Source organism: Bos mutus, chromosome 21, assembly GCF_027580195.1.
Source record: "Bos mutus isolate GX-2022 chromosome 21, NWIPB_WYAK_1.1, whole genome shotgun sequence".
Taxonomy (NCBI): Eukaryota; Metazoa; Chordata; class Mammalia; order Artiodactyla; family Bovidae; genus Bos; species Bos mutus.
Window position 1 is genome coordinate 23561060 of NC_091637.1, and position 27656 is coordinate 23588715.

The 27656-nt window shown below is 38.8% G+C and overlaps 1 protein-coding gene across 1 annotated transcript in view; it reads right to left on the reverse strand.

Moving 5' to 3' along the window:
• Positions 1–27656, reverse strand: part of LOC102286063 (ADAMTS-like protein 3) — a 224963-nt gene that overhangs the window by 25297 nt on the left and 172010 nt on the right. The window contains 2 exon segments of the mRNA XM_070358133.1: positions 256–413; positions 9733–9807. Coding sequence (XP_070214234.1) covers positions 256–413; positions 9733–9807 — 233 coding nt within the window.

Sequence of the window (27656 nt, forward strand, 5' to 3'; positions counted from 1 at the left end):
AACCAGAGACTACAAATTCAAAACAATCATTCCCCTGTAAAAGTGAAGTTTGTTTCTTAACTATTGTGGTTGAGGAACAGAACCTTGAGAGAGTTGAATGATTTTTAAGAACTGACTGTCAAGGTGAAAATATTAATGACATATGCCCTGTATAATAACAGTCATTGGCTGCCAACCAAACAAACTTGTTCTTTTTCAAATTCAAGATGTGCTGGGCCCCTGATGCATGACATTTTATGAAGAGACTCGTCCTACCTTGAAGATGAAATCAGCCATCAGACGTCCTGGAATCTTAAAGGTTTGCCTCTCTGAGCCCTTCTGAAATTCCACTGTTGTGTTTTCTACAACAAAAACTCCAGGGCTCTTAAAGCTGTGCTCTCCTTTGCTTCCTTGAAGTGTTTTTGATTCAATAACTACAATTTAAAAATAAAGTTTTAATGAAAGTATCTTAAAAGAATTTCATTTCAAAAGATATTTTAGTACATGTAATTGCATCTGATATCAACACAACATCAATACATCCACTCAGTTTACAAACACTGATTCAAATTGGTGAAATAAATATATAAGCATTTTGTGTGTGCATGCTAAGTTGCTTCAGTCATGTCTGACTCTGTGCGGCTCTGTGGACTGCAGCCCACTAGGCTCCTCTGTCCATGGGATTCTCCAGGCAAGAATACTGAAGTGAGTTGCCATGCCCTCCTCCAGGGGATCTTTTTAGCTGTCTATAAAAAGGAGCAAACAAGATTGCTAGGTCCAGTAAGGTCTACTCAACTCTTTGAAGTTATAAAGCAAGAAGAAAACTTCTCTCTATATTTTTTCATGATGTAGTTATTACTTAAAGGTATGTTACTAATTTTCTCACCCCTTCAGATCATAGGCCTAGACTTTACTAAACTACAATAAAATTTGAATTTGTTTTAAGATTATTTTTTTATTTTGAAATAATTATAGATTCACAGGAAGTTGCAAAAGTAGTGAAGAGGTCCTGTATACCATTCATTCGGTTTTACTCAATGGAATGATTACATCTTATCCAATGATAATACAATATAAAAACTAGGAAATAGACATCAGTACAATGTGTGCCTATAGTCCTGTGCTATTTTGTCACACATCACCACAACCAAAACACAGAACTATGACATCAGTACAAAGATCTCTCTCATGTGTCACCTCTTTAGTCACAGTGGCTTTTTTTTTTTTTTTTTTTTTTTTTTCCGATTTCTCTCTGCCACTGGAGCAGCTGCAGGAATTCAAGCGCCCTGGACAGACTGTGTAACAGGCATTAGGAGACATCCCTGATTATCCCTGACAGGCAGGCTGGGAGCTTTTCTGGGAAAATTCAAAGACTGGACAAGGGCCCCTTGATCTGTAGGAGTCATTACTCTCAGGCACACAAAACCCCAACCACTTTATTTAAAATTTCTTTCTTTCCCTTAGATTTTTTTTTTTTGTGAGATTAAATTCATTTCCTAGTTCCAATGAAGATATAAAACTGAATGCTATAAAGCGAGTTGTCAGTAAAAATGAGATGGGAAACTAGAAATGTAAGAGGGCCCTACACTGGATGAATTAGACCTTGAAATTAAAGGAGAAAAAAATTATGAGCATTCAGGTAATATCAAAACATGAAATGAAATTGGGCAAAATCCACTGCTGCATTCAAGAAGAAAAAAACAAAATGATCTGGACAGAGATTGAGCCCACAAGTGACTTGATTAAATTTTTTTTTTTCCAATGATTTTCAGTGGCTGTGTTGGGGCAGTGATTGTTTTACCACTGAGCTGACCTTCTGCATAACAGGCATTGCTGCATCACCCTGATTATCCATGACAGGCTGGCTGCAGACTTTTCTGGGAAAATTCAAAGACTGGGAGAATCAGAATCTGGAAAGGCGATCTAGGGGGAAGGGAAGACCAACATGACATCTATCTTCTGAACCATTTCTGTTCATTTGGCTTTCCTTGTTTTTAATGTTTATTTTAGCATATTCAAAATTAAAGACATTACTAGTTGCCAATGAAGTTCATAAAGTCAATGCTATGGTTTTTCCTGTGGTCAAAAATGGATGATGAGTTGGAAACTAGAAGAAGGTTGAGCCCAACACTGGATGAATGATGCTTTTGAACTGTAAAGTTGGAAAAATCATGAGTCCATTGGACTGGTAATATCAAAACATCCATTAAAAGGAGAAAAGCCCCATCATTTCTTTGGAAGGAATAATGCTAAAGCACAAAACACCAAGTACTTTGGAAATTGAGCCTGAAGGGAGTTGATTAATTGGAAAAGACTCTGATGCTGGGATGGATTAGGGCTGTGAGGAGCAGTGATTGTTTTACAGAGGATGAGATGGCTGGATGGCATCACTGACTCGATGGACGTGAGTCTGCAGTGATGGCCGGGAGTTGGTGATGGACAGGGAGGGGGTCAGAATCTGTGATTCATCTAGGGGAAGGCAAAGACCAACATGACATCTATCTTTTGAACCATTTCTTCATTTGGTTTTCATTGTTTTTAATGTTTATTTAATTATCTACTTGGGCTTCCCACGTGGTGTTAGTGGTAAAGAACCCGCTTGCCAATGCAGGAGATAAAAGAGACTTGGGCTCCATCTGATCCTTGGGTTGGGAAGATCCCCGAGAGGAGAGCACAGTAACCCACTCCAGTATTCTTGTCTGGAGAATCCAATGGACAGATGAGCATAGGGTTACAGAGTTGGACATGACTGAAGTGACTTAGCACACATGCATGCAAGTATCTACTGCATTTTCTGCCTCCTTTAATTTTTTTCATGGCATTTTGTTGTTCTTTTGTTTTCATTTATTTTTAGGCCATGTTATACAGCATATGGGACTTTAGTTCCCCAACCAGGGACTGAACCCATGGTCCCTGCATTGGTAATGCTGAGTCTTAACCACCAGACCACCAGGGAAGTCCCTAATGTTTTGGTTTTTGATTCTGAGTCCATTCTATTAACTTCAATGGTGTCCAAGATCTTTAGTGATGAAGATGTGAGAATACAAGGTGCAAACCCAGTTTTCAAGTGCATATGAATTACCCAAACTACTCCTCTCCTCCACTTCTCATAAAATATCTTTATTCCAATTATTTCAAAAGGTTTCCCACTCTCTGGGTCACAAACCCTGGCTGCATACACAGGAGGTCAAAAGCAGATGCCCCAACATCAACTGCATGACTTGATTCAGAAATGGGTGGTCCAATAAAGCTAAGGGAAGCACTCTGATGAAGCCACCTTTTGATGGTTTGTGGATCCCAACACTGCTGACACTTCAGATTAACAAGGCCACTGTGATGAATTCACAGTGAAGCAGAGGCCAGTGTTGTTCTTTAGAAGTCATCATTTTTATTGGGATAAACTTGCTTCTCCTTAGTGCCTATGCCTCTTAAAAGTAATTGGCAGAAAAGGGGTTTTTGAAAATCAACAATTCAGACAATGTGTTGATTTATGGATATGTTTTTTAAGTTGTTATTATTTATTCATTTATTTAAATTGGCAGATAATTACAATATTGTGATGATTTTTGCCATACATCAACATGAATCAGCCATAGGTAAATATGTGTCCCCGCATCCTGAATCACCCCCCACCTCCTCCCCACCCCATCCCTCCAGGCTGTCCCAGAGTGCCCTGGGTGCCCTGCTTCATGTATCAAACCCACATTTGTCATCCATCCTACATGTGGTACTGTACAGGTTTCAGTGCTATTTTTTCAAATTAAGGTCCAACACCTGGTGAATGTGCTGCAGGCTTACATTGTGATGTGCAATCCACAGATCATGAGAACTGCACTCACAGCCTTCAATCCTCAGAGCTCTCAAGGACCTCTGCATTCCTACAGTAGGACAGCTAGTGCTGGGTAAAGACCCCAGGAGATGTATAAATGCTCCCACACTGAGAAAGGCAGAGGATGACAGCCTCTTTTCTTGCTGCCACAGCTGCCTTCTTTCTCCTCTTCAGGCTTAAATGACTGGGGTTGCAGACAAGAGTCAAGGAAGAGATGCTATGCATAGTCAAATAGATGAAAGAGAAATATCCTATGATATTGCTTACATGAAATCTTAAAGAAAAATACAAACAAGCTTTGGCATTTGTTAGCTGGCTTAACAAAGAAATATATTGGAAATCCCTTTATCCTCTGCTGCTTAATCTGAAGAATGAAGTTGTGTTGTTGCAAGAATAAATAAAATTACATACCAGGAAAAAAAAGAGGATCAGAAACCAAGATGCTCTTTTATCCCCAAATCTTCACAACTCAAGTCTATAATAGTACCTTTACATATTTTGATCCATATTAGTTATTTTTTAAAAGAAATGACTAGAAAGATGATGAATGCTCCTAACTGCTTCTAGCTGAAAGGATTGCCCTGAGAAGTATCAGTCCAGGCTTCTTTTCAAAAGAGACAGGGTCATGCTAATTATCCCAAGAGGTCTCAAATTCTAAGAAGACCACAAAGTATTGTTAGGTAAACATGTAATGAGCATTTAGCATGGCTGCCTTGGTTATAAATACATCAAACTTATCCTTCGAGTTGTATTTTATAGTGTATGCACACTTTACTCAGCATCCATTTCCTTTGATGAGTCATTATGCTCATGCTTATATTTATACATCTCTATACAGTGAGTCCCCTAAATATAAACCTTCAAGTTGCAAACTTTCAGAGATCAGAATGTGTGTTCACATGTCCAATCAATAAGTTAGTTCACATGTCTGGTGTACATTGTCACATGTCTGCATCCTCTACAAGTGATCATGCTGTGTGCAAGTACAGCAGTACAGCATCTTTATTTCAAGCCCAGGATGTCCAGAAGCAAGCATAAAATAGCAGTGATGTAGCTGGTACAGTGTAGTCAATTGTGTTAATTGGGTACCTAGGGTAACTTTGTTGGACTTACAAACAAATTGGACTTACAAAACACTCTTAGGATGGAACTTGTTTGTATGAAAGGACTTTACTGTATATGGTCATCAGACAGCATTTAGAGGGCCAAAAAAAACAAAAAAAAAACAATTTTTATAATCAATAATGGAGGTTTTCCATTTATGGCATCTTGCCTTCTCCAGTTTATTGCCAGTCAATATATTTCATGTTGAGGTTTTGATTCAATAAAATCCTTTTGCAATAACCCTCTTATTATTTCCATTTTTGAAATTTTAGGGAAATCTGGAGCTGTGTGCTTGATATAATACTGAGGCCAAGCTTGCAAAAGGACTGGAAATTCAGGCTCTAATCACCTTGAGGCAATATGCAAGATGGATATTCTGTAATTAAATTCCACAGCAAAGAGATTAACATTATGTTACTGAGTGTCCTCAGGTTTTAATGATGTAGCCTTTTGGAGGGTAGGACTTAATACAGATATTAAAAAGAATGATTTATTACTGCAAAGTCAGCTTAATTTCAGGACTATATCTTTGGAATAAAATTAAGAAAACACTTGTACAAATCAAGAAAATAAAGCCACATCTATATTAAGATGTTAAGAAATGCTAACTAATTCCTTTGTAGATGAAGCCAGTTCATTCTCTTCACTAGCAGAGAAAGGCAACTTTCAGAAACACTTCTGAGCCAGTTTTGAGAATATTTAGAAGGAGAAATACTCCAAGCAAGAGATCTTATCACCTTTGGAGAAATGGGAATATTTTTGAGCTCTGTTCTTGGGACAGTGCCAGTCTTTAGTATTAAAGTTATATTTAATATGTCAGAACAGGTATGTATGTAAATGAGTATTTTACCTCAAAGTATTTATCTTTACTAAACCTGTTTACTGCCTACTTATTCTGTTTTTTGAGCTTATTAAGCTCTCTTTAGAGATGAATTTTAAAGAACTGTCTTTAGTATCATGAGAAAATCAGGCCCAGGCTTTGCATATTTTTATTTTCTAAAATATCTTATTGATATGCTGTAAAATTCACATGCCATAAAATTCACTCATTTAAAATATAGTTTTGTGGTTTCATATTCACAGAATTGTGAAACCATCACCACAATCTAAGTTTAGAACATTTTTGACACCAGTTCTCCAAAGAAACCCCATATCCATTAACAGTCCCCAGACCTGCCACCAACCCAACTCACCCTCGCCCTACGCAAGTGCCAACCAACTTTCTGTCTCCTTAGATTTGCTTACACTGGACACTTTATATAAAGACAATCATATAGTAATAACACGTGGCCTTTTTGTGACTGACTTTCTTTCACTTAGCACAATGTTTTCAAATATCGTATCTATTGTAGCAGGCTTCCCGTGGCGTTAGTCATAAAGAACTTGCCTGCCAATGCAGGAGATATAAGAGACTTGGGTTCCATTTTTAAGTAGGGAAGTTCCTCTGGAGTAGGAAATGGTAGCCCACTCCAGTATTCTTGCCTGGAGAATCCCATGCACAGAGGAGCCTGGTAGGCTACAGTCCACAGGGTCACAAAGACTCGAACTTGACTGAGCACAGAGACATCTATTGTAGCACATGTCAGGGACTTCATTCTTTGTTATAGTCAAATAATATTCTACATACGCCACATTTTATTTACCCATTCATCTGTTAATGGATATCTGGGCTGTTTTCATCTTCATTTGAAAAATATGAATATTTTGTAGGTTTCAGTATGAATTCACAGATGTTCAAGCTGGTTTTAGAAAACAGAGATCAAATTGCCAACATCCGCTGGATCATCAAAAAAGCAAGAGAGTTCCAGAAAAACATCTTTTTCGCTTTATTGACCTCCAAAAGCCCTGTATGGATCCAATAAATTGGAAAATTCTGAAAGAGATGGGAATACCAGACCATCTGTCCTGCCTCAGAAACCTACAGGTCAGAAGCAACAGTTAGAACTGGACAGAAACAACAGACTAGTTCCAAATAGGAAAGGAGTATGTCAAGGCTGTATATTGTCACCCTCCTTATTTAATTTGCAGAGTACATCATGAGAAATGCTGGTCTATAGCTGGAATCAAGACAATCAATAATCAGATATGCAGATGACACCACCCTTATGGCAGAAAGTGAAGAGGAACTAAAAACCTCTTGATTGCAAGAGGAGAGTGAAAAAGTTTCTTTCAACATTCAGAAAACTAAGATCATGGCATGTCCCACCACTTTTAGATGGGGAAACAAGAAACAGTGTCAGACTTTATTTTTCTGCTCCAAAATCACTGCAGATGGTGACTGCAGGAAATTGGTGCTTACTCCTTGGAAGGAAAGTTATGACCAATCTAGATAGCATATTCAAAAGCAGAGACATTACTTTGCCAACAAAGGTCCATCTAGTCAAGGCTCTGATTTTCCTGTGGTCATGTATGGATGTGAGAGTTGGACTGTGAAGAAGGCTGAGCACTGAAGAATTTCCTTTTGAACTGTGGTGTTGAGAAGACTCTTGAGAGTCCCAAAAAGATGCAACCAGTCCATTCTGAACAGAGACAGCCCTGGGATTTCTTTGGAAGGACTGATGCTAAAGTTGAAACTCAGTACTTTGGCCACCTCATGCGAAGAGTTGACTCATGATGCTGGGAGGGATTGGGGCCGACAGAGGATTTGGATTTACCCATTGAATCTGTAAACAATGGAGTTTTGAGGCTGTTGCAATTCATCTTAGCTAGTTACTGAATTATACTGAACTGAACTGAATATTTAGTACTTAATAGTTTTGAACCAAAATGTTATTTTACAACGTGATCATTCAAATCATTCACAGAATTTGGATCTAAATGATTTTCCCCTGTTTTCAAACATCAAGTTGGCATTGACAAGGATGAAGATTTATTCTCATTGAGTTGTGGGCTGGGACTCCCCTGGTGGCCCAGTGGCTAAGACTCTGTGCTCCCAATGCAGGGGCCCAGGTTCCATCCCTGGTCAGGGAACTAGATCCCACATGCCAAAATTAAAGATCCTACATGCCACAACTAAGACCTAGCACAGCCAAATAAATAAATTTTAAAAAGAAATAGCTCTTGTGGGCTTTAAGCCATTTTCAGAAGAAGTCTTAAAAAATCTTTTGATGCATCATTCTAGAGAAAGCCTTGAGTGAACTGATCATTATATGGTTTTAAACATTTTAATATTTTAAATAGATCAGTCACACTTTTTAGTCATAATTCATAAAATAAAGTAGGGTTAAAAAAAGACTTTGCAATAATGGCTCACTCTCACTGTCCTAAACATATTCTCTTCCTTCCCTAATTTAGGCCATAATGTACTATGGAATTTCTTTTTTTTTTTTTTTTAATTTTTAATCTATATCCTTAGTGACAAACACATTTTGATATAAACATTCCTCAAAGGACATTGCTGGTTAGAATATCAGTATTGAATCTAAAGTATACAAACACATAAACACACATGCACATACACACTTGAAAGCTACAGAAAATGTACAACACTTGTGGCCCTGAGAAATTCTTACAACTTGAAAATCTAAGATGGTGGCTCAGGAGAAACAAAAGGCAAAATATGCACATTTTAATCCAGTGGACCTTGATTTGTGTGGTTTTAAAATAGTTATATTTATAACTACTTAGTGTTTTATACTTTTTACAGAAAGATAGAGTTGAACACAGTGAGCTTCTTCAAGGCTAGGGACCCAGTCTTGGCAGAGACTCAACTTCCCCAGAAAAAGACTAAGAAAGTCCATCGCATGGCCACAGGAAACCCTGGGAGGGAAATATACAAACTTCTTTATTCCCAGTTTCTTTGGGTCCTAAGAGACCAGAAAGGGCTCCCCTCATAGCTCAGTTGGTAAATCATCTGCCTGCAATGCAGGAGACACAGGTTTGATTTCTGGGTTGGGAAGATCCCCTGGAGAAGGAAATGGCAACCCACTCCAGTATTCCTGCCTGGAGAATCCAATGGACAGAGGAGCCTGGTGGGCTACAGTCCATGGGGTTGCAAGAGTCAGACACAACTTATCAACTAAACCACCACTGAGAGACCAGAAAAGCTAAGACAGAGGAGATGCCGTGTAACTTTGACTAAAGAAACATAAATCCCAACCCTTTGTTGTTTCAAACTCTTAGGATTCTGGGAAACCAGTGTTTACTTTCAGTGCCCCCTAGATCTAGGCTGTAATGTGTTGTCAACAGAGTTTGTACTTGTCAGCTGTATTCACTGATGCAGCTTTGTTGTTTTAAATTTTGTTTTGCTATTTTTTATCCCAAACTGTTGAGATCTCCAGAAGACTCTTGAATCTAAGTTCACCCTCCACATAAAAAAATAGTTCATTTCACATATAACTTGATTTCCTCTCCTGTGAGGGGATTAATCCCAAACTGGTATACTTCCCACTAGGACATGAGAACTAAAAAAATCAGGATCATATATCATTCCCTAGAGATATAGACTATTTCAGTGGGTCTGCTCAGTTGTGTCTGACTCTTTTGCAACCCCATGGACTGTAGCCCACCAGGCTCCTCTGTCCATGGGATTTCTCTGGCAAAAATATTGGAATGGATTGCCATTCCCTTCTCCAGAGGATATTCCTGACCCAGGATCAAACCCACATCTCCTGAGGCTCCTGCATTGGCAGGCAGATTCTTTACCACTGATCCACCTGGGAAGACCTAGACTATTCAAGGTGATAAGCAAAACCATTAAGATGTTGACCTCTTCATTAATACAAAGAAGAGTGTATACACACGTATACACACACATACATTTTCTTTACTAAATAAGCTTTCAGAAAAGAAGAAAAATGTTAAGATTAAATCTTGCTTACAGAGATGTGCAGGTCCTTTCACTGTAATTCTCACACTTCAACTTCCCAAAGGAACAGCAATTATATTTTCTTCCCCTATGAAAGAACACAAGACAAATGTAATAAAACTTCTGCACTAAAGCCCCATTGAAATAAGCCAACTCAATCAAAACTAAGGGCATGTATAAAGTGTTCTTAATTGTATTTCATTTCCATCTTCAGTCAGGAAATCTTCAGAAAACAGTCATTGTGTCAAGGCATATTAATATATGCACATAATTTCATTTAAATATTGGGTTGGCCAAAACATTCATTTTTTCTGTAAGATGGCTCTAATAGTCCTTAGTTGTCTTTAATTTCATTAGAAACAATTTCTTTAGACTGTATTAAGACAGCTGTCATTTAAAAAAATAACTTACAAAACTGGTGAATTTTTGTGTAGCCATGTTAATAATAAAAATGGAAGAAAAAAAGCAACATTTTCAGCATATCATGCTTTATATATTTTATTATTTCAAGAAAGATAAAAACACAACTGAGAAGCAAAACAAGATTTGTGCAGTGTATGGAGAAGGTGCTGTGATTAATTGAATGTGTCAAAAGTGGTTTGTGAAGTTTTGTGCTCAAATTTCTAGCTGGACAATGTTCCATGATCCAGTAGATCAGTTAGTTGATAGCAATCAAATAGAGTTATTGAGAACAATCTACATTATACCACGAAGAGATAACCAACATACCCAAATATCCAAATCAAGTGCTGAAAAAACCAGCTTATTTATGTTAATCATTTTGATGTTTGGGTTCCACATAAGTTAAGCAAAAATAATCTTCTTGACTCTGCATATGATTCTCTTCTTAAATGTAACAAAAATCCCATTTTTAAAAACAAATTGTGACAGGCAATAAAAAGGGGATGCTGTACAATAATGTGGAACAGAAGAGATCATGGGGCAAGGGAAAAGAACCCATCAACAACACCAAAGACCGGTCTTCAGCCAAACAAGGTGATATTGGGTGATATGGTGGAATGGGAAGGGAGTCCTCTATAATGAGCTTCTTTCAAAAAACCAAATGATTAATTTCAACAAGTAAGGCTCCCATTAGACCAATTGAAGACAACACTCGATGAAAAGTGTACTGAATTAGTCAACAGAAAACCCACAATCTTCCATCAGGATAATGCAAGATTGCATGTTTGATGACTAAGGCAAAAACTGTTATATCTTGGCTGGGAAGTTCTGACTCATCTGCCATATTCACCAGACACTGCTGCTTCAGATGTCCTTTCAATTTGGTCTTTACAATGTTTGCTTCAGGAAAAATTTTCAATTCCTGGAAGACTATAAAAAGCACCTAGAACAGTTCTCTGCTCAAAAAGATTAAAAGTTTTGAGAATATGGGATTATGAAGTTGCCTGGAAAATGGAAGAAAGTAATGGAACAAAATGGTAAATACATTATTAAATAAACTTCCTGGTGAAAATAAGAAATGTTTCTTTTACTTTAAAAATACTGAAGAAATTCTTTGACCAATCTATTTTTTTAAATATTAAAGAAAAATTTAAATAAATGTACTGATCAACTTGAGTGAGTCCACAAACTAGGGCCCTAAGGTCATACTCATTCATTTGAGGCTGCTTGTGCCCTACAAATGGAGAAGGCAATGGCACCCCACTCCAGACAATCTTGCCTGGAAAACATCTCTGGCCCCTGTAGATTTCTTTGGGCTGCTGTCCCTGGGGTCTGAAATAAAGTCAGACATGACTGATAATAATCCAGGGTATCTGACTTTTCTATCCCCTGTCATTTGAAGGAAAGGTTTATGACTCCAATGTATTTGCATCATCATCAATATGAATTAGCCTGCAGTGGGCTGTGTCTTTTGTTTGTTTGTTTAACTTACAGAGAATTTTTTATAGTCTCTGGGTGAAGTTGTTGAATCAAAGGATGTCACTATGTTTATTGAAGACAATATGGTTTTACAAAAAGTAAAATACTTTACATGGTTCTCTGCCAAAAATTCAAAAAGTATTCCAGACAAAATAATTATTTATTTGGAAATCAACTGCCCAGACAAAAAAACAGATTTTTTTTCATGATAAATATCCATTCTGATTTTATATTTTTTGTTTTAATAAACCATACATGTAAAAAAATGAACACTATTTAAAGTCTCACTATTTTCATCAAGTTGGATGATTAATGATATTAGTACATCATCAACAATATGAATTACTTCAAGCAGATGTTGTGTTTTGTTTGTTTAACTTACAGAGAAGAGTTTTTGATAGCCTCTGGGTGAAGTTGTTGAATCAAAGGATGTCACTATGTTTATTGACTTGTTTATAAGTTTTATCAAATAAAAATACTTATTTACTATTAAAATTAGAAAATTCAAAAAGCATTCCAGACAAAATAAAGCTATTTCCAATCCAACTGCCCAGAGATCACTTCTAGCACTGTGATAAATATCCTTTCCTGATTTTATATTTGTTTGTTTTTGACACACATACATGTAAAAAAATGAACACTATTTAAATGCTCACTATTTGGGGGGGAGTTAGATAAACAGTGACACATCCAGGCTAAGGATCTTTCCAACCCAGGGATTGAGCCTGTGTCTTTTGCATCTCCTGCATTGACAGGTGCATTCTTTACCATTAGCATCACCTAGGAAGCCCTGAAGGAATACTCTACAACTGATAACCAAAAGTAACACTAGGAGGCCACATTACTTGATGTGGAAAGACTGCTAACATATATACTGATTGATGAAAAAAGCAAGTTAATATATATTTTTACCCAGTGTTAGATAAGAACAATCCTTTGTTTTCCCTAATCTAGTTGAATCATTTGTGGTAATGTATCCTCTACAAGCAAATTAATTAATTTTGCTTGTTTGGGATTTGGTTAAAAAGAAAGAAAATGCATCTTATGGGTATATTCTTATGTAATTTGCTTTTCTTTGAACAATGCTGTTTATTTGAAATCAACATCAGTTGTGAGCCTAACTGTCCTTCATTCACTTTCACAACTGTACACAACATAATAGTTAAATTAAACATCTTTGAATCTCCTTTTCCTTTAAAAAAAAAAGAAAAGAAAAAGCAAGTTAAAAATAAAGCTACATCTCTTTCTTGATTGATTATGATGTCAAAACCATAGGTAACAGATGAAAAACATAAACTGACTCCATCAAAATTAAACTTTTCCGTCAAAGGGTGTATATCAATAGAGTGACTTGCTTTTCAGTGGGAGAAAATATCTGTTAAATCTGAAAATAAAATCATGTTGTTAATATTCAAACAGATCATTCAGTTTTTCACAACTGTACAACAACAATGACAGTTAAAAATCATCCCCAATCTCTTTTTTTCAAAAAAAAAATTAAAGGACTAATTATAGACATTTTTCTTGAAAATGATGTCAAAATGTCAATAAGCACAAAGAAACAGGCTCAAACGTCACTAATCATTCAAAATTAAATCAAACCGTCAAAAGAGATATCACTAGACAAACTCACTGCATGCAGTCGGGAGAATATGTCCGTAAATCTGTGTGACCAAATAAGGGGGCAGCCCACCAGGATCCAGAATCCCTGGGATACTCCAGGTGAGAACACTGGAAAAAAATTGCCATTTCCTTCTCCAATGCATGAAACTGAAATAGACAGTCTTGTTTGAGGATATACCCCATGGACTGCACAAAGAAACAGGCCTAACATTACTAATTTTCCAGGCAAGAGCAACTCAAGTGGGGTGGATTGCCTTCTCTGTCACACTCACTAGGATGGCCATTATTAAAACAAACAAACAAAAAAAATAACAAGTGTTGGTCAGGATGTGAAGATATTAGAACCCTTGTGAACAGCTGATGGAAATACAAAATAATTTTTCAATCACTATGGAAAACAGTTACTCAAAACATTAAATATAGAGTTACAACATGATTCAGCAATTCCACTTCTGGGTACACCCCAAAGAACTGAAATCAGGGACTCATACAGATATTTGCACATGCCATTCACAGCAGCATTATTTCAGCCAAAGATGAAATCAACCTAAGTGTCCATTCACTGATGAGTGGAAGCTATCACGTGGTAAATATATACAATGGGATATTTTTCAGCCTTAAAAAGTAAGGCAATTCTAGGACTTCTCTGGTGGTCCAGTGGTTAAGAATCTGCCTTACAATGCAGGGGACGCAGATTCAGTCCCTGGTGGGGGAACTAAGATTCCACATGCCTCAAGTCAACTAAGTCAGCACACTGCAACTACCGAGTCCATGTGCTCTAAGGTTGGTGTGCTACAAGAGAAACCCACATACCACATACTGCAACTAGAGAAAGCCTGCATGCTGCAACAAAGGTCTGGGGTGGCCAAAATGAAAAAAAAAATTTTTTAAGTATTTTTTTAAAAAGTAAGACAATTCTGACACATGCTATGACACACAGATAAACCACAAAGATGCTATGCTAAGTGAAATACGCCAGTCACAAAAGGATATATATGATTCCATTTATATGAGGTATGTTAAGTTCATAGAGACAGAAAGTAGGATGGTTTTTGGCAGGGGATGGGGTAAGACATATTATCACAATCTATCTCTAGAACTTTTCTCATTTTGCAAAACTGAAAGTCTGAGCCCACTAAATAATTACTCTCCATTCTCTCTCATCAAACCATTGACAGTGGTTTCCTCCCAGGAAAGAAAAGAATTCTGGGAGTGCCTGAATGGAAACGTAGTTCTATATTTTTTGTTTTCTGTAATAAAAATGCACCAATGAGTTACTTTTAAAATTAATTTTTTTAAAAGCTAAAAATATTATTTACAGAGGAAAAAAAGAAAATAAAGGACCAGGGCCAAAATATTTTGCTGGATAAGTTTTGTAAAACCTTAAGCAAACAAGCAGGTTGCAGATAATAGGAAACTGAAAGCTTCCCAGTTGGTGAATACCAGCTAAAATAACTGATACCCAAACCAAACACAGAGATCACATAAATAAATATGTAAACTAAAACTTAATTATCACTATGGATGTAAAAATAATAAATACAACAAGGCAAATTTCAGAACTCTATCCTAAGGATCACACATTATGACTAAATACAGTATATTATAAAAATGAATGATTGATTCAACATCAGAAAAAGTACTAATATAATTAGCTATATTAACAAATCAAGTGAGTTAAATATTATGAACATTTTAATGAATATAAAAAGGTATCTGATGAAATTCAGCATGCATTACAATAAGATTCCTTTTAAAACCAAGGACAGAAAGAAACACCCTCAGTTTAATAAAGAATCAGAAGCCATGAGCAGATTTAATGGTGAAATATTAGAATTATTTCCACCATGGTTAGGAACACAACAAAAATTATTATCATTTTCCCCCTACACTCTTATCTTTGTCAGTGTAAGTAGAAAATAAATTAGAGGAATATATATTGGAAATAAAAAAAATTAAAACCTTGGTTGTAGATAATATAACTACTTAAAATTCAAGAAGAAAAAAGTTACTAGAGACCAACATTCCTAATGAATATAGATGCAACAAGTCTCAATAAAATACTGGCAAACCAACTTCAGCAGCACTTTAAAATGATCATACACCATGATCAAGTGGGCTTTACTTCTGGGATGTAAGGAGATGGGACAGTTCATCAAATATGAATCAATCAATATAATACATCACGTTAATAGAATAAAAGAAAAATCCTATTATCATCTCAATACAGAAAAACCATTTGACAAAATTCAATAATGATAAGAATAAGAACTCAACAAATTAGGCATAGAAAGAACATATCTCAAAATAACAAAGTGTGTATATGACATACCCACAGCCAACATCATACATAATGTGCTTTTTATGCTTTGTTCTGTATTTTCCAATTTTATATAATAAAAATGTATTTTTTCTTACAATGTTATTTTTTTAAATTATTTAGGAAATTTTCCAGTGCCTTCAGATTTTATGATGGCATCTCCAGTAATAGAGAGTGACAAGGATCTCCAAATGGAGTCAGAAGAATAACAATTCTTAATAAGCTGAGGTTGGTTTCATATATGATATTATACATGTTTCAATGCCATTCTCCCAAATCATCCCAGCCTCTCCCTCTCCCACATAGTCCAAAAGACTGTTCTATACATCTGTGTCTCTTTTGCTGATGGTATGGGGAGGGAGGGGGTGGTTCAAGATGGGGAACATGTGTATACCTGTGGTGGATTCATGATGATGTATGGCAAAACCATAACAATATTGTAAAGTAACTAACCTCCAATTAAAATAAATAAATTTATATTAAAAAAATAAGCTGAGGCTGGCCAAAATCCAAAGGACAATAACCAAAAACCTGTATACTTCATTGTGTCATTATTTAAGGTAAAAGAGTCAATAATATTTTGTTGATGAATACACAGTACAGACAATTTAATTTTTTATTTGCTGACTTCCGTGAGAAATATCTCTATTTTAAAATGATAAAAATAAGGAAATCATAAAATAAGCTTTAAATAGGTCCACAGATACATGGTCTTCATTTTTCTTTCTTCTATACTTTCAAAGTTCTTTGCAATGAAAAGGGCTTGGAAGCAAAGATTCCCCAGTGACAGTAAGTATTGCCTATGTCTTGGGCTCTAAATACCATTCCCCAATAAAAAGAATCAAGACTTCATGGAAAAAAAAAAAACAACAACAGGCAATTCTAGGTCTGGAGAAGGAAAAAAAATTCAAAGTGAGCCTAGAACACCCTGTTGTTATTTCAGAACGCAAAGCAGTGTTTAAAGTCCAAAGGAATTATGTCAAAAGGGTTCAGCTTGAACTGCTCCCACTGGCCACATTTTGGACAATATGCAGCCCAGATGAATAGTGTCTATAATATGACAAAACATTTAAAAACAAAAAATCTCTGAATTCAGAGTGAGAAAGGAAAAACAAAAAAGACTGGGGAGCTTCTTCACAGAAGAATATCAGAAAGTAAATACAGAGGTAAGGAAAGAATTAGAAAATTGCCATGTGCAACCAAACCCCAGAATAAGCACTAAGCACTATTTCAAGCAAGGGTCAACAATAGATGCTAAACCCCATGTGAGAAACTGTTGCAAAACAGGATATTTAACACCTTGAGATAACATTCTGTAGGCTTCTTACAAGGAAACATGGATCTGCGTAAGATAGTGATCTGTTTCCCCACCTTAGACCACTGATCAAACTCAACACTGCTATGTCACAGACTTCCTGATGTGATGCAACATAAAGCACTTTGTACCATCGTTGATGTGCTCCTACCTGAACAGATGTTCAGTCCAGTTCCAATCAAGCCTTGGACCTCACTGCTCTGTTTATAGGAAATATTGAGAGAGATCCACAAATAAAGTGGCAATCAGATAAACCCAGAAGATGGAAAATTCTATAAGACAAACGGGATGAACACTTTACAAAGTCAATATTATGAAAAAATAAATGGTCTAAATAAGAGACACATCTGTTGAGAAGGAATGTTATGGAGGCTTTTTGACAGAATAGCTACACTGGCCAGGGCTTCCTTGGTGGCTCAGCAGTAAAGAATCCACCTGCCAATGCAGAAGGCCCGGGTTTGATCTCTGGGTCAGGAAGAACCCCTGGAGAAGGAAATGTCAACCCACTCCAGTACTCTTCTTTGAGAAAATCCCATAGCCAGAAGAGCCTGGCAGGCTATAGTCCATGGGGTTGTAAAGAGTCAAACATGACTGAGTGACTAAACAATAACAACATCAAGAGAGACATCTATGTAACGAAAATTGTTTTGAAAATAATAAATAAGAAATCTTTGCTAAGAAATCCTCTTCGGGGAGATCAACTGGGCTAAGTAACTCTCTTAGAAAATCTTTGTGAACTTAGACTGTGGTGTCTTTGAAGAGCATTTATCCTGTGTATGTATGTGTGTGTGTGTGTACACATTCCAACTGCCATTCATTGACCATTAAACACTCAAGTGAAACCTCTCAGACTAGAAACCCTGGCACTTTATTTCAGTCAGATGGTTCACACTTGGGGGAAATACATGGCTGTGTAGAGGGAAGTGAACCCCCAGTTGCTTACAATACTACCTTGTTGGGAAACGCACATTGCAGGGCAGCTGGGCAAGGCTGGGAAGGCAGCAATCTGTAAGAGTCCTCACCTAAGGATTTAACAGCCTTAGATTACAGAAAACTTATCTCCACTGTACAGTTTTAAATGCCATCTCTCCTAAACTGCAATTCCCGTCTGTTTCTGTAACTTTCCATAGTATATTAATATTTGATACATCTCATGTCCTTGTGGTACTTTTACAGAGCAGCACCTCTCAGAATTACCTTGAGAACTTATTAAAACACAGATTCCTGTTCCTCCCACAGAAATCCTGTCCCACCAGCTTACGGTGGAGCCCAAAAATGTGTCCATCCAGCAGCCTCTGTGTGATGCTGCTATGGAGCATCTGTGAGCTGTGTTTCCGACAGCAGTGAACCAGGGTAGAGTGAGGGAAAACTCCAGGGCTTTAGGACAGGAAGCAGGGTGGTTCTACAGTCACAACTTTTCAGGATTTCTCCACCATTCTGCAGAAAAGCACAATTCTAGCTCTGACCAGAAATAGAGAGAGAACCCTGATGAGGAAGAGAATTTTAAAGAGGGAGGGGCCAGCAGCACTAAATGCTCTTCCACTGGGGGCTTCAAGTGCCTTTTGGATGAAGCAGTAAAAACCTTGCTAATGGGATTCATAAAGACAGTATCAACTGGGCAGTAAGCACAGGAGGCTGCCATCTGAGGAATAAATTGACAAAAAAGGAGACACAGGAAATGTAAACAGTTTTTCCAAAAGTTGTCAATAAAGCTAAGTGAAAGATTAGGGTGGCAGCTGGAGATGTGGAGAGTTTAAAAGATCTATATACACATACACATATATTACATATATAATTATGTAAAATACATATGTTGTTGAGTTGCTAAGTCATGTCCAACTCTTTTACCACCCCATGGGCTGTAGCCTGTCAGGCTCCTCTGTCCATGGGATTTCCCAGGCAAGAATACTGGAGTGGGTTGCCATTTCCTTTCCCAGGGGATTTTCCCAACCTAGGAGTTGTACCTGCATCTCCTGCATTGGCAGATGGATTCTTTACTGTTGAGCCACCAGGGAAGATATATATATCTTATCCATACACACATATATATACACACACATATACACACACACATATAATTTGCAAATTATATTTCCATTTAAGATGGAAGAGATCTGGTCACATTTAACCCTGATGGGAAAAGGAGACAGAGAAAGAGGATAAAGGAGACAGACAATAGGTGGGGTGAAATCTCTGAGGAAGCAGAGGGGGCTGGGATCCAGGATGCAGATGGAGGGATTAATTAGCCTTGGAAAGGAAGCCGGACACTTGTTCCTCTGTAATGGGAGGGACCAAAGAATGGACGGGCGCAGCTGCAGGGTGAGGTCTCTACTAACGGTTTCTGTTTTACCGAGTTTGGGGTTTTTTTACAATCTTCTTTGGAGTCTAGCACAGAATCAGTTTTTGTAAATGGTCCATAAATGTTTGAAAAGACAGTATGTTCCCTCAAAATGCAATGCTCAATAATACCTGTTAATGTAACATGACTTAGTTCCTATTAAGAGTGTTCAAGTCTTCATAACAGTTTTATTTGCTTCAATTTCTTCTTACAGACCTATAGGGCTATTGTTTTCTTTGTACATTTTTTAATATTTATTTTTGGGGCTTTCCAGGTGGTGCTGGTGGTAAAGAAAATATCTGCCAAGCAGGAGACATGGGTTCCATCCGTGGGTTGGGAAGATACCCTAGAGAAGGAAACACCTACCCACTCCAGTATTCTTGCCTGGCAAATCCCATGGACAGAGAAGCCTGGTGAGCTACAGTCCATGGGGTCACAAAAAGAGTCAGATCTTAGTGACTGAGCATGCATGCATGCAAGATTCTACTAGCTTTGATATTAACACTGCTAACATGCTTTCTCGTCTCCCTTGTTACACTGGGATACTTAAACCCCAGACAAATGGCCTCCAGGTAAATCCCCCTCAGGTTGGAGCTAACAGGAGTAAGCTGTATCTTGTGTTTCAGGACAGGTGAAGTAGACACCACTTAAACCCTCCTCTCACAAGTTTGCTTATGAGGCCACCAATCAGGTCTTATTTTGGGGCCTCTTTAAAATATTATACTCTCTAATGGTATAGAATCCAATGGTTGAGAACATGGCAGACGGCAGAAGGTTTCTTCTCTACCCCATATAAACAATGTTCATAACAGCAGGTCCACGACTGGGAAATCTAGATTTGGTGGTGGTGTTGGGAACTGGTTCCTGTTGAACACCTTCATTGTTTGGAACTACTTCAAAACATTTCCATTGAAATTTCTGTAAGAGATCCTTGATACTGCTACTCACTATGTCATCTTCCAGGGCTTCTCAACACACTCTGCATTTTTTTTTTTTATTCTACAAACTACTGGGAGAGGAAATATGGAATCACGGCTAAGATCACAGACCACAGAGTCAGGCAACCTGGGCTGGAATGCCAGCTTCACCTCTTACAACCACTGTGTGACTTTGGGCAAGTTTCCTACCTTCTCTGTGCCTCAGTTACATGTGTAAAATGAGGATAATAATACTTGTTTCAAGGAGTTGTTGAGAGGATTTGATAACATAATACATGCAAAGGATGTAGAAGAAAACTTAACCAGCAGTCGGGCTGGGTAAGCGCAAGTTATTAAAACCAGGCTGAACACATACGATGCCCCCAGGCACAATCCTGAGTAACTTGACAAAACTGCCTCCTTTGTTCTAATAAAAAGCCATTCCTACAATTAAGAAAACTGAACTTTTGCAAGTTTAAGTGCCTTGTCCAAGATCACAGACTTCCCAAGCAGCAGGGCTGGGGTCAGAACCAAATACTGCACTCTTAACCCTTCTACTGTTGAGACCCAGTTGTCACTGTATAAACTCCCACTCTCCCATCACAAGTACATTCATTACACTTTGATTTTACGGGCTTCACTTCTTTGATTTTGCAATCACTGGGCTGACCCAAGGATCTATTAAGTTTGCTTCCACTGACTTCCCTCCTACACATAAACGCTCAAATCCAGCTGTTCCATCATATTTTTTCTATGTCTCATTTCCTGCCGCAGAGATCACCGCTTTGCTAAGTAGCAAAATGTATAGGAAATAAACTGTCCACACAATATTAACTAATCAATAAACATCAGTTTCAGCCCAGGAGGACTGCAATTTATACCAGATCATTTATTTGCACTATAAAGTCAAATTAGAACTGCACCCACCTAAATATATACATTCCAACGTAACACAAGAAAAGAGATGAACTCTTCTATTACCCTCACTTTGACAATCTCATTTCCACTTTACCATTTCTGGTTTTTTATTTTTTATTTTTAATTTGGTTGGGTATTTTGCTGAACAAAACTTTCGGTCATGTATATGTCATATTATTTTTTGACCTTGCATTTTTAATTATTCTGCTCTTTCAGGCTCAAACACACACACACACACACACACACACACACACACACACACACACACCACCCTCCATCTTCTCTCCATTCCCAAAGAATAGAGGAGCTTTTTTTTAAAGCTTTTAAAGAAGAAAAGTATCGAATAAATGTTAATGCTAATAATAATTCTATGAAAAAACGGAAAATAATACTTATCTTCCTTTAAAATGAGATAACGAGTGTGAAAGCATTTCATAAATTGAAAAACATAAACACAAAAATGGTATTTATTAATACTCTTACACACATATAACCACTTGGCATCATTTAACCTAAAACAACATTGTATAGAACAGGGGTTGACAGCTTTCCAAATTAGGGTAGTCAAGTTTTGTTCTGTCTCGTTTTTACTTCTTGGTCTTGCACCATGGTATGTGGGATCTTAGTCTCCTGACCAGGGATAGAACCTGCACTTCCTGCATCAGAAGCACAGAGTCCTAACCACTGGACCACCAGGGAAGTCCGTGGATAGTCAAGTTTGATTTAATTTGTCTGTGCCTTTGTTGGTGTGCTGGAGGACTGGGAGACTAGGACTCTTTCGAAGAGAAAGCCAGCGTGTGGCTACATGGATTCTGAAAATGCAAGGCTGATCATATACTTCCTTTTGACACAGAGGTGGGACAAATGACACGTGCCAAGGAACAAAGTTGGGCAAAATAAAAATCAGAAATTAACAACCATCCTTTAAAAGCAGACAGGGGACTCGGCAGGGATTGGATTCGGTGAGAGAAACTGCTGCAAGCTGAAACCCAATTTCTACACCTCTGCTGTAATTACATCCCTGCCCTGAGCTGCTCATGTGCTACATCACGTATGGTGTTTATTGCTGCATCTGCAAATGAGTGTCCTTAGCTATCAGCCTTGGTATCTATGTAGAAACATCTGCTCCCAATCTGGAGGTATAGATCTTTAATGGCTTAAAATGCCTTTACCCCAGAAGAATATGTAACAGACAGAGTGTTTAACAGTACATGTTACTGTGCTGGTTTCCAGGACTAGTTTTGAATAGCAAGTGGCAGAGGGAGCTGTGGCCTTCCCTGGTGGCTCAGCAGTAAAGAACCTGCCTGCCAATGCAGGAGACACGGGTTTGATCCCTGGGTTGGGAAGATCCTCTGGAGGAGGAAATGGCAACCCACTCCAGTATCCTTGCCTGGAAAATCCCATGGACAGAGGAGCCTGATGGGCTACAGTCCATGGGGTCTCAAAAGAGTCAAACACAACTTAGCTACTAAACAAGAGAGGGTTCTATTTTACATACAGCACCTGACAACATTGTTCTGTCCGATGTTTCCCAGAATCAGAGTATAACCCTTCTTCTCTGCCCTTTACTCTGCAGCTAAGAAATCCAGAGCCTGGTAAGGACTAAATGGCAACTTGCCTCTGACTCTGTAATGGGATACCCCCAAATATGCCATTTTGGTATACCAGTTATTGGCATACAGCTGGTGGCGGCTGTGCTTCGCTGGACCAGCCTTGAGGAGATACCCCACATCCAAGGTCAGAGAAACCCCAGTAAGATGGTAGGCGCTGGAGCAACTGTGAGGAGATACCCCACATCCAAGGACAAAGGAGAAGCCCCAGCAAGATGGTAGGAGAGGCAAATTCATGTTTAGAATCAAATCCCATTCCCGCCAGAGATGCTAAGAGGGCTCAAACAAACCTTGTGCGCACCAGGACCCGGGGACTCCACAGAGACTGAGATAGAACTGTGTCTGAGCATCTTCCATGGAGGTACAGGTCAGCAGTGGACTGCCACAGGGACAGGGGCTCTAGGTGCAGCAGACTTGGGTATGGCATAAACCCTCTTGGAGGAGGTCACTTTTAACCCCACCACAGAGCTGCGAGGACTTACACAGGAATTAAAAAAGACTCTTGGAGGGCTCAAACAGTACCTTGTGCACCCAGACCCAGGAGAAGGGAGCAGTGACCCCACGAGAGACTGACCCAGACTTGCCTGTGAGTGCACAAGAAGTCTCCATCGGAGGCGTGAGTTGGTGGTGGCCTGCTGCAGGGTTGGGGGCACTGAGTGTAGCAGTACATGCATGGGACCTTCTGAAGGAGGTCACCATTATCTTCATTACCTCCACCATAGTTTGGCCCAGGTAAACAGCAGGGAGGGAACACAACTCCACCCATCAAGAAAAATTGGATTACAGATTTACTGAGCATGGCCCCGCCCATCAGAACAGAACCGTTTCCCTCTCAGTCAGTCTGTCCTATCAGGAAGCTTCCATAAGCCTCTTATTCTTCTCCATCAGAGGGCAGACAGGCTGAAAACCGCAATCACAGAAAACTAACCAATCTAATCACATGGACCACAGCCTTGTCTAGCTCAATGAAACTATGAGCCATGCCATGTAGGGCCACCCAAGACAGGCGGGTCATGGTGGAGAGTTCTGACAAAACATGGTCCACTGGAGCAGGGAATGGCAAACCACTTCAGTATTCTTGCCTTGAGAACCCCACGAACAGTATGAAAAGGGAAAAAGATAGGACACTTAAAGATGAACTCCCCAGGTAGGTAGATGTCCAATATGCTACTGGAGACCAGTGGAGAAATAACTTCAGAAAGAATGAAGAGACAGAGCCAAAGCAAAAACAACACCCAGTTGTGGATGGGACTGGTGATGGAAGCAAGGTCCAATGGTGTAAGGAGCAATATTGCATAGAAACCTGGATTATTAGGTCCATGAATCAAGGCAAGTTGGAAGTGGGCAAACAGGAGATGGCAAGAGTGAATGTTGACATTCTAGGAATCAGCGAACTAAAACGGACTGGAATGGGTGAATTTAACTCAGATGACCATTATATTTACTACGGTGGACAAGAATCCCTTAGAAGGAATGAAGTAGCCATCATAGTCAACAAAAGAGTCCAAAATGCAGTACCTTGATGCAAACTCAAAAACGACAGAATGATCTCTGTTTGTTTCCAAGGCAAACCATTCAAAATCACAGGAATCCAAGTCCTGTGATTGCCCTGACTAGTAATGCTGAAGAAGCTGTAATGCCCTGACCAGGCTGCTGAAGAATGCTGAAGAAACTGAAGTTGAACGGTTCTATGAAGACCTACAAGACCTTTTAGAACTAACTCCCAAAAAAGATGTCCTTTTCATCATAGGGGCCTGGAATGCAAAAGTAGGAAGTCAAGAAACACCCAGAATAACAGTTAAATTTGGCCTTGGAGTACAGACTGAAGCAAGGCAAAGGCTAATAGAGTTTTGCCAAGAGAAAGCACTGGTCATAGCAAACACCATCTTCCAACAACACAAGAGAAGACTCTACACATGGCCATCACCAGATGGCCAACGCTGAAATCAGATTGATTATATTCTTTGCAGCCAAAGATGGAGAAGCTGTATACAGTCAGCAAAAACAAGATGGGGAGCTGACTGTGGCTCAGATCATGAACTCCTTATTGCCAAATTCAGACTTAATGAAAGTAGGGAAAACCACTAGACAATTCAGGTATGACCTAAATCAAATCCCTTATGATTATACAGTGGAAGTGAGAAATAGATTTAAGGGACTAGATCTGATAGACAGAGTGCCTGATGAACTATGGACAGAGGTTCATGACATTGTACAGGAGACAGGGATCAAGACCATCCCCAAGAAAATGAAATGCAAAAAAGCAAAATGGCTATCTGAGGAGGCCTTACAAATAGCTGTGAAAAGAGAAGTGAAAAGCAAGGAAGAAAAGGAAAGATATTCCCCTTCGAATGCAGAGTTCCAAAGAATAGCAAGGAGAGATAAGAAAGCCTTCCTCAGCAATCAATGCAAAGAAACATAGGAAAACAATAGAATGGGAAAGACTAGAGATCTCTTCAAGAAAATTAGAGATACCAAGGGAACATTTCATGCAAAGATGGGCTCAATAAAGGACAGAAATGGTATGAACCTAACAGAAGCAGAAGATATTAAGAGGTGGCAAGAATACACAGAGGAACTGTATAAAAGGGATCTTCATGATCCAGATAATCACGATGATATGATCACTCACTTAGAGCCAGACATCCTGGAATGTGAAGTCAAGTGGGCCTTAGGAAGCACCACTACAAACAAAGCTAGTGGAGGTGATGGAATTCCAGTTGAGCTATTTAAAATCCTAAAAGATGATGCTGTGAAAGTGCTACACTCAATATGTCAGCAAATTTGGAAAACTCAGCAGTGGTCACAGGACTGGAAAAGGTCAGTTTTCATTCAATCCCAAAGAAAGGCAAGGCCAAAGAATGCTCAAACTACCACACAATTGCACTCATTTCACACACTAGTAATGCTCAAAATTCTCCAAGCCAGGCTTCAGCAATACATGAACCGTGAACTTCCTGATGTTCAAGTTGGTTTTAGAAAAGGCAGAGGAAGCAGAGATCAAATTGCCAACATCTGCTGGATCATCAAAAGAGCAAGACAGTTCCAGAAAAACATCTATTTCTGCTTTATTGACTATGCCAAAGCCTTTGACTGTGTGGATCACAAAAAAACTGGAAAATTCTGAAAGAAATAGGAATATCAGACAACCTGACCTGCCTCCTGAGAAATCTGTATGCAGACCAGGAAGCAACAGCTAGATGGACATAGAACAACAGACTGGTTCCAGATAGGAAAAGGAGTATGTCATATTGTCACCCTGCTTATTTAACTTATATGCAGAGTACATCATGAGAAATGCTGGGCTGGATGAAGCACAAGCTGGAATCAAGATTGCCAACCAGGAGAAATATCAATAACCTCAGATATGCAGATGACACCACCCTTATGGCAGAAAGTGAAGAAGAACTAAAGAGCCTCTTGATGAAAGTGAAAAGGGAGAGTGAAAAAATTGGCTTAAAGCTCAACATTCAGAAAACTAAGATCGTGTCATCCAGTCCCATCACTTCATGGCAAATAGATGGAGAAACAGTGAAACAGTGGCAGACTTTATTTTGGGGGGCTCCAAAATCACTGCAGATGGTGACTGAAGCCATGAAATTAAAAGATGCCTGCTCCCTGGAAGGAAAGTTATGACCAGCCTAGACAGCATACTAAAAAGCAGAGACATTACTTTGCCAACAAAGGTCTGCCTAGTTAAGGCTATGGTTTTTCCAGTAGTCACGTATGGATGTGAGAGTTGGACTATAAAGAAAGCTGAGCACTGAAGAATTGATGTTTTTGAACTGTGTTGTTGGAGAAGACTCTTGAGAGTCCCTTGGACTGCAAGGAGATCCAACCAGTCCATCCTAAAGGAGATCAGTCCTGAGTGTTCATTGGAAGGACTGATGTCGAAGCTGAAACTCCAATACTTTGGCCACCTGATGTGAAGAACTGACTCGTTGGAAAAGACCCTGATGCTGAGAAAGATTGATGGAGGGAGAAGAAAGGGATGACAGAGGATGAGATGGTTGGATAGCATCACAGACTCAATGGAGATGAGTTTGAGTAAACTCCGGGAGTTGGTGATGGACAGGGAGGCCTGGCATGCTGCAGTCCATGGGGTCGCAGAGAGTCAGACATGACTGAGTAACTGAACTGAACTGAACTGATTATTTTGAATTAAAGGTACTAAGAAACATCCAGTGCAAGGACACTGTGTCCCTCCACTGGATGAAAGCAGGAGATAAAGCTTCCAGGGGAAGGTACCTCCCTGTACTGAGGGTAGAAGGCATCCTTATCACCAAAGACAGGGAATTTCGAGTTGAGAAGCCCATGTAAACCAATATAAACATGTAAAATTTCCTGAGCTCTTTAGGAAGACAAGCCATCTCTGTGGAAACTTTTCATTAGAGCTTTGTAAACTTCTTCCTATGAGATCCTAGGACTAACTTCTCTGACCTGCATTCCACCTCAAGGTCTGTGCTTTTTAAAATAAGGAATAAAGTACAAATATATTTAATAGATTTTCAGAACTAAAAGATGTCTTAGACATGATTTGTGCTAACACATTCAGGACACAGATGAAAAAGTCCAAGTTCCTGTGATCTTGCCTAAGATCACAGACAGTGGCCAAGAAGAGGTTATTACCCTAGTCCAAAAATTCTAGTCCCAAAATTCTGTTGCACTATATTTAGTCTCACTGAAAACATAACGGGAAGCAGAGCTATTTCCAGTGAAGAACCTGTATTCATTCGTGCAACATTTATTGAGCTCCTCTGATGTGCTCGGTACCCTACAAGCTCCAGGAATAAAATGATGAAAATGATACAGAGTCCACTTTTGCAACATATGACCAGCAGGAGAGATGAATTAAGCAAACAAATACAGCTCTCTCTTGAACAACACAGGGGTAAAGGGCCCTGACCCTACATGCAGTTGAAAATCTGGGTATAATTTATAGTTATCTCTCTGTATCTGTATCTAAGTTTCCACATCCGGGGATTCACCCAGCTGAGGATCATGTCGGTACTGTA